The 12,670-nt window shown below is 36.2% G+C and overlaps 1 protein-coding gene across 4 annotated transcripts; it reads left to right on the forward strand.

The window, feature by feature from the left end:
• Positions 1–3,906: 3,906 nt before the first annotated feature.
• Positions 3,907–8,187, forward strand: LOC107851080 (inositol polyphosphate multikinase alpha). Of its 4 annotated transcripts, none has more exons than XM_016695983.2 (2): positions 3,907–4,173; positions 6,728–8,187. In XM_016695983.2, exon 2 carries the CDS (start codon positions 6,808–6,810, stop codon positions 7,930–7,932), a length of 1,125 nt encoding a protein of 374 aa, XP_016551469.2. In that variant the 5' UTR covers positions 3,907–4,173; positions 6,728–6,807; the 3' UTR covers positions 7,933–8,187. The 4 variants fall into 4 exon arrangements, with proteins under 4 accessions (XP_016551469.2, XP_016551471.2, XP_016551473.2 ...); XM_016695985.2 differs by lacking the exon at positions 3,907–4,173 and adding an exon at positions 4,200–4,377; XM_016695987.2 differs by lacking the exon at positions 3,907–4,173 and adding an exon at positions 4,425–4,518.
• Positions 8,188–12,670: the final 4,483 nt, after the last annotated feature.

The following is a 12,670-nucleotide window of genomic DNA, read 5'->3' on the forward strand; positions in this document are numbered from 1 at the left end:
ACCAATGGTATAAGACACCATAGCACAAATGCGTCAGTACTTTGAATATACTGGTATGCATGTCAGGTAAGATGAATTCATGGGGTTCATATAAATGAACAATAATAATAACTAACTAACTATCATGAGCATGAGAATACATATATAAAACATAACAACTGATACTAATACTGTGATAACATGATTGCTGAATCTGAATATAACTGATAACATGAGTGACTGTATCTGACAGTCCTGAATCTGATGGAACTATTTGAGTTCTATACTGTATCTGAGTTGATTGTATCTGACAGTCCTGAAATCTGAAGAACTATTTGAGTTCTCTTACTGAGATTGATTGACTATATCTGACAGTCCTAGTTCCGTAACATGAAACTGTGGGAAGTAGTTATCTAATTGACATGCCCCTAATATGCCATTATGGCTGAGTTGGGGTCTAATCTGTAAAACCAATTAGAAGGGTGTCAATACCGCACCACCGGTAAGGATAAGCTGTGGGCGACCCTCATCTGATAGTGTCCCCTATATAAGAACGGTGGGGCCCTTATCTGACAGTGCTTATCCACCTCATTAACCCTCATTGGACAGTGTTGATGTCCCAACTTATGCTGGATACATAGTTCTGGAACGTAAGATGACTGCTAAGGATCATACCCTCATCTGATAGTGTGTGTCCCCATTCTTGGGTTCACTCGGTGCTAACTTCTACTCCTACCTGAATAGACACTGAACATGATTTACTGAGCTGAACATGAGCTGAATTACTAAACTTCATTGACTGATGGAATACTACTAATAACTGATAACTGTCTGAGTTCATGAGATCATGGAGATTTTACTGAGTCATAAGACTGTCTGAAGTCTAAGGATTCATAGCTTGACTGAGAGTATCATGAAAACATGACATAGCTCTAGGCACACAACTAATGTTTTGGGTACGAGTACCCCCAGGACTCGATGGAAGGAAACTAACCAAGCATAACTTACTTGAACATATAATTAACAACATAATCCATAATACATTTATAGAAGCATTTCATCAAAACATGTGATAGGCATAACTTGTACATACATAGGGATTTCATGGTATCATGCTAGTTAGGCACTTTTCCTTCAACTAGGAATTTAATTAAACATATTATAGGGAGTGACACGGAGCCATTGCGTTGCCCTTTCTTTTGCGACCTGGAACTTTGGCGCAACACGGAGGAAATCGTGCTAAGACACTGGAAAAGGACAATTCTGAATTTGGGCCCTAGCGCGACATGCCATAATTGCGGACCCCTACCGAAATTTGCCAAATGCCATTTCCTCTTGTGGCGCGGCATGCCACTGACTTATATGGCGTTGTTTTATGACGGGAACTTGAAATAGTCATAACTTCTGACCCGGTTATCGAATTTGGGCAAATCTTATATCGATGGAAAGCTTATTGAATTTTCTCCATGAAAAAAATCGAAAATATTGAGAATTCCTCATGGAATAACCATCATTCAATTTAGAAGCTAATATTAGATATTCTTAAGATGAAATTAGCTAGAAAAAAGTACAGGGTATTACAACAATGTTGAGTTTGTCAATTTTCATCTGTAAGGTGATGAAAAGTAGTACAGAAGAGCGTATATGGAGTGTTGGTCACTAGCTTTGCATCTATCAACATGGGCTTAGTTTTTTACCCTATTTTTGTATTAGTATAGTCCCCGTATTCTTCGTGATCCTACTAAGGATGAGTTTTTGGACCTTGAATAGGGTAATATTTTTGTAGCAACCTATGAGACCAAGTTTTATGCTTTATCTCGTTATGCTACTCAGTTAATTGGCATAAAAGAATTTAATTGTTTATGAAAGGCTTGGAAACTGATTTGTAGGTTTTTCATGCATATGACTTCTGCAGTAAAGTCCTTTAATGGTATGGCTAATTATGTAGAAATAAGGGAAGGGGTGAAGGAAGTTGGTTAGATGAAGGTGTTAGCAAAAAAGTCCCAAAATGCATATAACCATTATAAGTCCCAAAATAAGAGTAATTTTGATGGTGTTTACTCCAAGGTTCATAGCCAGCAGGCGTATTCATCCTACCTCATTCAGTCAGCTCTGCCAACTTCAACATATGGTCATTCGAGGGATGTTCAGTAGCCCTCAGCTACTAGGAGCCAAAATGGCTTCTTATTCTTCAGCCAATAGTCCTTCTCTTGAGCGAGATTGTTATACTTGTGGTGTTGTAGGACACTTCAAGAGAGAATGTCCTTAGAGACAGATTGGGTTATAGGGTCATCAGCAGGCTAATGTTGTGGTTCCTGTTAGTAGAGGTGATGGGCATAATGGAAATGGTAATGGTTGTTCACAGGATAGGCACTATCCGAACAAAGGTCGGCTTCTTGCCGGTGTGAACACCGGGTAATAATCGGAGAGGCTGCGGTAGAAACCGAGGTAATGATAATATAGGAAAGGGTGGAGCGCAACCTGCTAGGAAGGTTGTCCAGTTTGCTGATAGAGCTCACTATTATGCCTCCCAAGCAAGACTGAGGTTGAGGCATCTGACGTCGTTATTATAGGGACTATTCTCGTCTTTGACGTATGACTACTATTTTTTTAATTTGGGTTTCACTTATTCTTATGTATCTGTATTTCATGAGAGCTAGCTTTTCATTCACAAAGACAAAATAGAACAAAATAAAAAAGAAAGAAAAAATAAATTATTATTATTATTATTATCATTAAAAATAAAAACAACTTGTTTGACTAATGATCAATTTAGGGGTCGTTTGGTAGAATGTATAAGAATAATATTGAATAGGATGTATTATTAATTCTTGCATTACTAATGCAAGTATTAGTAATGCTGTTATTAGTTATGCAAATATCAGTTCTTACACAATATTTGGTTTAATGAATAAAAATAATATCTATTGACATAATTTTTATAAAAAAGATGTTTATTTATCAAAATACTCCCCTTTTCATTAAAAGCTTCACATATATCTCATGACAATTAGGAAAAATGACAACATCCGCCTACCAATCCATTATGATGGGGAAGTATATTACTCGTCGGAAGAGGTGGTGGAGCAGGTGTTTGAGTACTTAACATGTCACAGGGGTAGGAATGTTGTGTATTTGGTGGGAAAATCCTGATAACTTATCGATAAAAATAGTAAATACAAGGTATTCGTCAATAATTGCGATGCTACAATACTAGAGAGGGTCCTTGCCACTTGACAAGTCAAGGCTTAAATCCCTCATCCTAAAGGGTATGCCTCATTCTTATGTTTTCACTTCCAACCTCCCTTCTCAATAATGGAGAGTCTTTATTCACCCTTGGATTAACACCTTCGCGGTTTCGCCTCCACTGGAGTCCACTTGGAGGAGTTTCATTTGAAGAAAATGGTCGTTTTCGCCTGTTTTATCAATCTTCCCCAATTTCAAGTCTTTGGTTTTGAGGATAAATTTGTCATTTAATAAGTTAATGCATGTGTTGAAATGCTTTGTATTACTAACACATAAAAAAGGATGGTATTAATAATACATAGCTTAACACACAATGAATTACTCCCTCCGTCTCAAATTATCCGTCCCAAATTGAGGTGATACATTGATTAAGAAAAATAATAAATAACATGGCTTGTTTACCATAGTATCCCTATTAAATGATGTTTACATTTTAATTTAAAGAAAAAATAATCAATACAAAGGTTAAAACATAGAAATTTTTTTTGTCTCTTCTTGATTAATGAAAAAAGACAAGTGACAAATAATTTGAGACGAAAAAAATATATAACCAATAAATGTGTTAAATAAAATATCCATAATATACAAAAATAATACATACACTATTTTTGGTAACACACTCTATTAAACCACCCGTTAATAAAAACCCAATCTGTGCCATAAAAGCGGACTCCCTTTTTAGTAGTTCGGATCTACCACACTACAGAACAGTACTTTACTTTCAAAGGGTCTTAATTGTCTGCATGCTTGCACCACTACAATTTGCTGCAGCTACTCAGCAAATAACACGTGTCTGAAGTACAACCTTCCACATCACCTCACATAATGAAGCGGCAGTAGCCTATCCTTTCACATTCTTCTATTTAAACCTTGTTCTTTCCGAAAATGCCCAATTAGAATCTCTGTTGGAAACATTGACTGTTTGTTTGGAGGAGGAGTTGAAAGAGGGTAATTATTTGGATTTTCTGTGTAATTCAAAAGTTGTTCAATACTAAGCATTATTTATTTCGAATTTCGATGTCGTTTTCTGTGTAAAGATTGTTGATATTTGTCTTTTTATTTTTCAATAGTTTCTTATTCTTTGGCAGTGATTCAGCTTTTTTGCTGAAGAAAAGTTGATGTATTTTACTTCTATTTTACTAACATTTAAGGGTAAATAAATACTTACATAAAGTTGCAATCATTGGTTTCTATGGTTTATTTTTCAATCTTTGTATTTTCTTGTTGCTAGTACATGCTAGTCTAATTTTGTAGTTCACTTGTATATTTTATATTGTAGAAGAACTTACTCTGGTACCACTTTTTGCTCTTACTTTTGGTAAATTTGAGATTTTTGTTTAGTGTTTCTTGCAATCTGTTTGTGATAAAAATGAGGTTCTTAAATCTGCTTAATCTTAAAGCTACAATTTGTTTCGCAGTGACTACAATCTTTTACCTGTGATCTACATATGTATCACTTTAGAGGTCAATCCTAGATCTAAAAGCAATAGATGTACCATTAAATATGTACACGTTTGACTTTTTTTTGAAGTTTTTATATTTATGTATTGTCCATATTTGAGGTCGTGCTGGATCTGCCTCTGCAACTAATTGGAAAGAGAAACTTGGTGCAACCTTTACTAGAATAGAAATGGTCCAAGTGTTAGTATTTAGATAAATTGCATGACTATTTTTTTCCCTACCAAATATAACAATGGCTAGTGCTTTCATGATTGAGTTTTGAGCTTTTGCTCATATTTGTTCATGAAGAGTTATGTTTTTGATTCGGCCTCTTTCACATTTTTCTTTCATAATCCACTTGTGCAGTAAAGCAAAAATGGATATGGATGTTTCATTTAGCTTGTTTTAACTCATTTGATACAGATGTATATGTGATTGGTATATGTTGACTTATTCTATGTAGTTGGATGAATACAAATAATTCATATTGTACTCCCAACTTATTTGGGATTTAGGTTACTTGATTGACCTATGCCAAACATATTCATTAGAAGGAATGTACTAGACATATTTGAGTGAAAAACTTATGTTATTCCGCAAGATTGTGGCATCAAGCTTGCTGGCATCTCTTATGTCTTGACTTGTGTCTTGTTCTTTTCCTTAACCAACTATTTTCTGCAGAATTCAATAGTGCTGTTATAGGTGTTATTTTTTTTTACTCTCGGGTGTGTGCATTTATTAGAGGTTAAGTATGTGTTGTTTGTCCTGGAAATGAATTATCCAAAATGGAAAATGCCATTGTTTGGTTGTTCTTGTGGATACTAGTTTTTAAATCAATCCATCCCTCTGCAGTTGAACCCTAAATGGAATCATTGTTGGTGATAGATCAGGTGAAAGCAAGTCTAGCAAAAGAAGAGAAGTACTTTTTGCTCCGTTCGGGGACTTGTAAACTGACTGTGTTCTTACGTACCTGAAAATATGTGGTGGCACTCTTCTGTTGTTTCATTTGTGATCTGTATAAGTTTTGGCATGCCAGTCAGGAAAGTGTCCACCTCATCAATAAAATGACATTCAACAAGAAGTTGGGTTTATTGTCTTACAGATCACATCTTGTTTAAAGAGTTTTGAGTACTGACAGATAGGAACAGTTAAAGAAGAAAACTTATCATATCTCACATGATCAACCTTGATTTGTGATTAAGTATGTCCTTAAATTTGTGTCATGTTTGGTATTAATGAAATATGTCCTTAAATTTGTGCCATGTTTGGTTTCATTTTGTGCAAGTTAGCTTCCTCGGGTAGTTTCTTTAGCTAGTTTGAACTTTGAAGCATAGGATTTGGGGGAAGTAAGAGTAAGGAAGTGCATATGCGTGATGAAAGTAATAATTGTGTTTCCATGAAAGATGTTATTCGTCGGCCATTCATGTTGTTCTTAGTGGTTGGACTCATATTTGAACAACAGGCATGGCAGAAGCTGCAGGTGACATTATTCGTCCTAAGTAACAACTTGTTTTCATAAGAAATCCTAACTAAATGCTTCTGCTACTCTTTAGATAGTTCCATTGTTTTATTGTGTAAACTGAATCAGCACGAAACTGGCCTTTGTTCAAATTAACCTCATCCGTTCACCCAGCAAACCAAAAAGGAAAGTGAGAGAAAAAAAACTATTTCTTCCTCTTGGCTATAACACCGAACTCAGCTACGAGACCGTGACCCCCCCCAACCGCCAACCCCAAATATACCCTCGAGTTTAAAAACATGATGACTAAGTCTCTGTATGAGAGACCCCTGTATTGTTCTTTTTTTCTATCTTTTTTATTGTTGTTCTTTTCATTTTTAGGATCTTCTTGGTCTTAAATTCATAATGATTATCATGGTGAATGTTAATTCATATTATATCATATGATTTTGCAACCCAAACAGCAAAACTGGAGTAGAATTCAATTTTACTTGATTTCGCAAGTACTAGTAACTTCAGAGATTTCCCATTCTTTAACTTGGGTTGAACTTTGTGCTTTCCCAAGAGGCTGATATGAGCTGTAATTTGGTCTCAATTTCACAGGAAAGACTTTGTGTGCTGGAGACTTTGATCGCTAGAAAATTACGCTTCTTTTTTTCTGAAGTGCTTCACTTTCTGTGAAGATGCTTAAGGTCCCTCAGCATCAAGTCGCTGGACATGAAGCGGGTGTGGGGAAGCTCGGTCCCCTCGTGGATGAATCGGGGCGCTTCTACAAGCCTCTTCAAGGTGATGAACGAGGGTCCAATGAGGTTGCTTTCTATAGTTCATTGCCTGTTCATAGTGGGATCCCGGAACACATTCGAAGATTTTTCCCCACCTTTTATGGCACTGAGCTTGTAGAAGCATCTGATGGATCTGGCTTGCTGCTTCACTTGGTCTTGGAAGATCTTGCGCTAGGTCGTGTCAATCCATCAATTATGGACATTAAGATTGGTTCAAGAACATGGGCACCTGAGGCATCTGAGAAATACATTGAGAAGTGCTTAAAAAAGGATCGAGAATCGTCAAGCCTTCCATTAGGATTCAGGATATCGGGGTTGCAAATCTATAGAAGCAAAGAATTAGGGTTCTGGAAGCCTGGAAAGAAAGCTGCTCAGAAACTCTCTACAGAGGAGGTCAAGTTAGTCCTAAGAAGATTTGTTTCTTCTAACACATTGAATGATTTGGATTCAAAACCAGACTGTGCTTTCGCATCAACTGTTTATGGAGGCTCTACTGGCATTTTATCACAGTTACTGGAGCTGAAAGCGTGGTTTGAGGATCAAACTATATTCCATTTATATTCTTGCTCAATTCTGGTGATCTTTGAAAAAGAGCTGGCATTGGAAGGAAAAAGTCCAGGTGCGCAAATCAAGCTGATCGACTTTGCTCATGTTTATGAAGGACGGGGTGTCATTGATCATAACTTCTTGGGTGGTCTCTGCTCGTTGATAAAATTCATTTATAAAATTCTTACTGCTCCTAGTGAGAGCAAAATAGAAGTTTCTGCAAAAGCTGATCAGAAGAACCTTACCGCCTCTGATAATGCTGTTGTAGCTGATCTGAAAAACCTTTCCGACTCTGATAATGGTGTTGAAACTGATCAGAAGAACCTTACCGCCTATGATAATGGTGTTGTAACTGATCGGAAGAATCTACCGGACTCTGATAATGGTGTTGCAGCTGATCGGAAGAGTCTTACCAACTCACATGATGGTGTCGTAGATGATCACAAGCACATCACCTACTCTGTTAATGGCGTTAGCTGATACAACTCAAACTCTTGTTGGAACCATTTTTCAGCCTGGATTCCAATAATTCCACAATTTCCAGTAAGCTCCGGATAATTTGCCTGTGTTGTTCAATTTGGAGTCCTATTGCAATGATTACACACGTTTTAAAAGATTTTTCTGAAGTGCAAAGACGAGCAAAACTTTGATTTGATTGATGTCACGTCATTCCTTGTATGATGAGTGTTGCATATTTGAAAAATTTCAGTATCCTAAATGATTTAAGTTTTATAATCATGCGGAAGGTCATAAGGATGTAACGTGAAAGGTGGTTTTGATTGCGGTAGCTGAGTTCATCAGGATTCAGCTCCATCTCTTGTTTATAATAACATCAGATGATTGTGGTGCAATTATAACTGCTAATGGTAAACAAATGACCATTATATTTTAAGATTCAGTATAATTAAATCGTAGGAAGTTACCAGCAGCTAAATAAATCATAGCAAGTGATTGAAGGACTAAAAGGATTGGGAATTATAGTCCTAGTGGTATTCTGTATGCGCTGTTGGAACTTTGATAAGAAATGCTTGCCTATAGTCGAAAAGAATTCCCAACTCAACTTGTGAGTTGTGCCATTACCCACGAGGGATGAAAAAATGCCAACACATCGTCAGTACGTGAACTTGGTGAGAAATTTTACTTTGGCATTTAAAGTGGACGTTGTGCATTTTAAACACCTAAATCAGCTTCCATTTGTGTCATTTTGGCACCTTTCGTCCAACTGGCAGGTACCCTGAGTTCACCCAGAAAAGGCGCTTTAAAGGTTCATTTTTGCTGTTGTGGCGTCCTGGTTGGCCCCCCAATGGTAATATTGACCCATTCCTTAAATATCCATCTTCTTCCTCATTTCCAACTCTAAAATTTAGCCCTAAATTTCCAAATTCTTGGAAGATCAATTTTTTTCTTTCTTCTTCATTATCAGTATTTGATGTAGATTTTCAATGTAAATTTATTCCTTTACTATCTTTCCCAATGAAATTGGACAATGTTAAGTTCGACTTTCATGAATTTTTGTGATAAACATTGTTAGTATTATAAATGTGGTCATGAAGTATTATTGAAAACTTCTTGGACTCAACAAATTCAGGTTGTAGTTTTTTTACTTGTAAAATTTCAAAGTATTTTTTTTAAAAATTAATTGATTAATTATTGAGTTGTAATTAATTTTGTAGAACTTGAGTTGTTGAGATTACTTTGATTGGCATGAAGAAAGACACCCTTCACAAGCAAATAGGGTGATTTGGGGTTTGTTGAAGAAAATCAAGGCCTTTGAAGAGAAACAAAATCGAGCAAGAAGATAAAATATTATCAATCTCATTGCTAGTGGTTTGGTGTTGTGTGAAATATGGACTTTGACCGTCAAATTTAACCAAAAACCATTTTTCTCAGCATGCAACAATCAAAATATAGTCCCTCCAATACCCTTAAAAAGGAACAAGTGCAGTGTATATACAAACCAATCATCAAAATATATAGCGATCAAGAGATGACATCACATTAGCATTGGGCAACCCGACATTTAAACTACTGACACTACTCAGACAAGTAACAAGCATCATACAACCCCTATGCCCTCACAACAAAAGCCCCAACACTCAGTATATGCAATGAATATTAAAAATCGGGACTGAAACAAATCTCTTACTCCTACAACGAAGTCAGGTTGTGCGCATTTGATACCATAGGGTTGACCTTATTTTCTATACTTTAGCTTTCGGACAATCGGATTAGGATCACTTTAGTACTTTCATTAGCTTGTAATGTAGGTTTTAGGATGGATATGATACATACGGATAAAGTGACTCAATCCTCCTTGACACTATAATACTTTTGGCTCCATTTTTCTTTTATCTTTGATTCCTGTCCTCTTTCCAACTTTTTCAATCTTTTGAATCCTGGGGTGATTTTATTTTCAAGACTTTCTTTTTTTTTTTCTCTTTTTCTTTTTCTTTCTTTTCAAACTGTTGCTTTTTACATTCATTTATTTTATTTTCTCATCATACCAAACCCGAATTTCTTTTTCTTTTCCACTAACATTTTCAGCACACCAAATATTAAACATACCTCTACGATAACCATCCTCAATTTAGACAATTATTATAACACTCCATATTTTGGTCTGAAAATTTTTGAGTTTCTAGACTCACTGTCCAGACTAAGACTCTCCAAACGAGTCGTAACGTGTCATTATAGGTCTTAGGGACCCAATCATAACCTGACCAGTATATTGGCCTGGAGTTTTTGTCGTGACTACGACTAGGGATTACAAGTAGTAATGACTCTAAACGAGTCGTGTAGTCCCATTCGTAACCAAACTAGTGTGATGCCGAAAGTATTCTATCTTGACTATGACTAGGACTTTACGAGTCGTAGGGACTCATAACGAGTCATAGGGTTACCAGAGGGGTGGGTACAACTTGTGGTGATGAGCCATAGTACGTCCTTACGAGTCGTATAGTGACTAGAAGTCACCGTCGATAATTTTTCAGCTTTTAAGTTGAAGGAATTTTAGACATTTCCCTCTTCCCTCACTTAATACCCACAACCATAAAACACCCCTGGGATATTATTTTCAACACTTTAACACTCAAAACACTCTCTTAAACTCTCTAAATTCTCTAAGGTCAAGATACTTAGAGTTTTCACGAAGTTGGTCATCTAAGGGCTAAGGGTTAATTTCTCTCCATAAATCTTGGTATTTTAGGCATGTTACTCTTCCCCAATTCTTATTTTATGAAAAGCATGGGTTTAAATGATTTAATTGCATGGATTTGAATATAGGTTTTGAGAGGGATGGGGGTCTTGGAATGATTGGTCCTTGAATTGTTTTACCATGGTTTTTATGAGTTATTCATGCTTTGAAATTGATGCTTTGAACTAATGGGGTGCATCGGTGTGGAATTTGGAACGGGGGTTCAAGGTATTCCCCCAAATTGATATTTTAAACTTGGAATTGGTTTTGAATAATTATGTTCCCTCAATTCACTTATATAAATGGCTTTGAATTATGAAATTGTCACTTTGTTTGACTTACTCACCTATATTACTTCATTGCATAAATGGTTAAACAATTAACATGGATTTTGAAAGCCTTGTTGGCTATGTTTGATTTAATGAACAAAGGGGATTGAGGAATTTCTCTAAGTAAATATGATTGCTATGGTATAGAGATAAGCTTGCAAGTAAGGGTATGATGATACCCATGATGTTCCTTATCAGTTAGGTCTTTGGTAAATAAATGAGTTATGTGAAAGTCGCTATAAATTGGGCTTAGTGGGGGTTATGTAGAAAAGTTGTGAAGGTGTGGGTCTCAGATGACTTATATTGGAAAATCATGTTTGCCGACGTGAGGTTTGGTCTTAATAACCGCGTGCATGTGTCACACTTGATATATATTTTTAGTACGACTAGTTTCCTTGATAGCTTTATATTTCCCTCAATTTTTCTCTATTTCGTACAGCTAACACACACTAGGGCCCTTTCAGCAGGGGGAGTGGAACCCATATAGCCCGTGGGTGACTTTTTTGACCGTTAAGCTACATAGTCTAGGATAATGCTTTACTTCATGCTAAGCCTTGTTCCCTATCTGAACATATTATTTATGTATATATATGATGATGTTTGCATGATCTTGAATTGGAGTTGACTTAGCATTATATTATCCCCTATCCTTGAGCTACATATTAGTGCTCAACCTACTAACCGTCTCTGGACGCTGTATCCCCACGCGATGTAGGCACCAGATATACTTCTATTTTTTCTTCGCATTATTAGGTGGATTGGCATGGTTTGTCAGTCTTTTTTGGTGAAGTGGTAAGCTTCGATTTCCTGAAAGACTTGATCTTTTCATAGATTTTCTTTCATAAACTAGAATTAAAGAGTTCATATTAATATTATCATTGTCATTGTCATTGTCAGGGCCGGGGGTATGTCCCAACTTAGATTATTTTTGGTTTAGTAGAGGATTTTTGGATATTACTGTAGATTGGGTAATGATGTTGACACTCTTAGTTGACTTTGAGTTTATTATCTTTCTATCTTGTTATATGTTTGGAATTCAGCCATTGTTAGGTGTGCTATGCTCTTTGTGGTTAGACAAAAGGGGTGGTCTCCAGTTCTCGGTGGACTTGAGATACCCATCACGGCCAAGCCTTGGTTTGGATCGTGACAAAGTTGGTATTAAATCCTAGGTTTGGTTTGATTGGATATCTACAAAGTCGTGTCAAGTAGAGTCTCTTTTATGGGTATATAGAGCGCCACACTTATAAGAGAGTACCATTTGTACAAATTAGAATCCCCTTCATTACATGATTTCTTCTTCATATAGATAGATATAGGATCTATGGGGAAATTACTTAGAAGTACATTTTGTGCTACAACCCTTCCTATCTGATAAAAAAGGATCCTATGATCCTTATTGGTATTAGTGTCTATAATTGATTTCTTCTGTGTAATATTAATCGATGATTACGAGGCATTTAGGAATGTTTCCATTTTTTGTGATCTACTTTCAAGCTATAGATTCTAGGGTGTTGAAATCTCCTCTAATTCCTATTTGTTCGCTTTCTAGATCATGCCTCCCAAAAGATTTGATGCTCGTGAAAACTCTCTATAATACCCGTGCCTTTTTCCTAGCTAAAAATCATCTCAAGGATGCTAGGACTTACTTTGAAATGTAAACCTATCTTTGTACACGTGTTATTTTTGAGTTTTTCAC

The sequence above is a fragment of the Capsicum annuum genome, chromosome 12 (genome assembly GCF_002878395.1).
Source record: "Capsicum annuum cultivar UCD-10X-F1 chromosome 12, UCD10Xv1.1, whole genome shotgun sequence".
In the NCBI taxonomy this organism is placed as follows: Eukaryota; Viridiplantae; Streptophyta; class Magnoliopsida; order Solanales; family Solanaceae; genus Capsicum; species Capsicum annuum.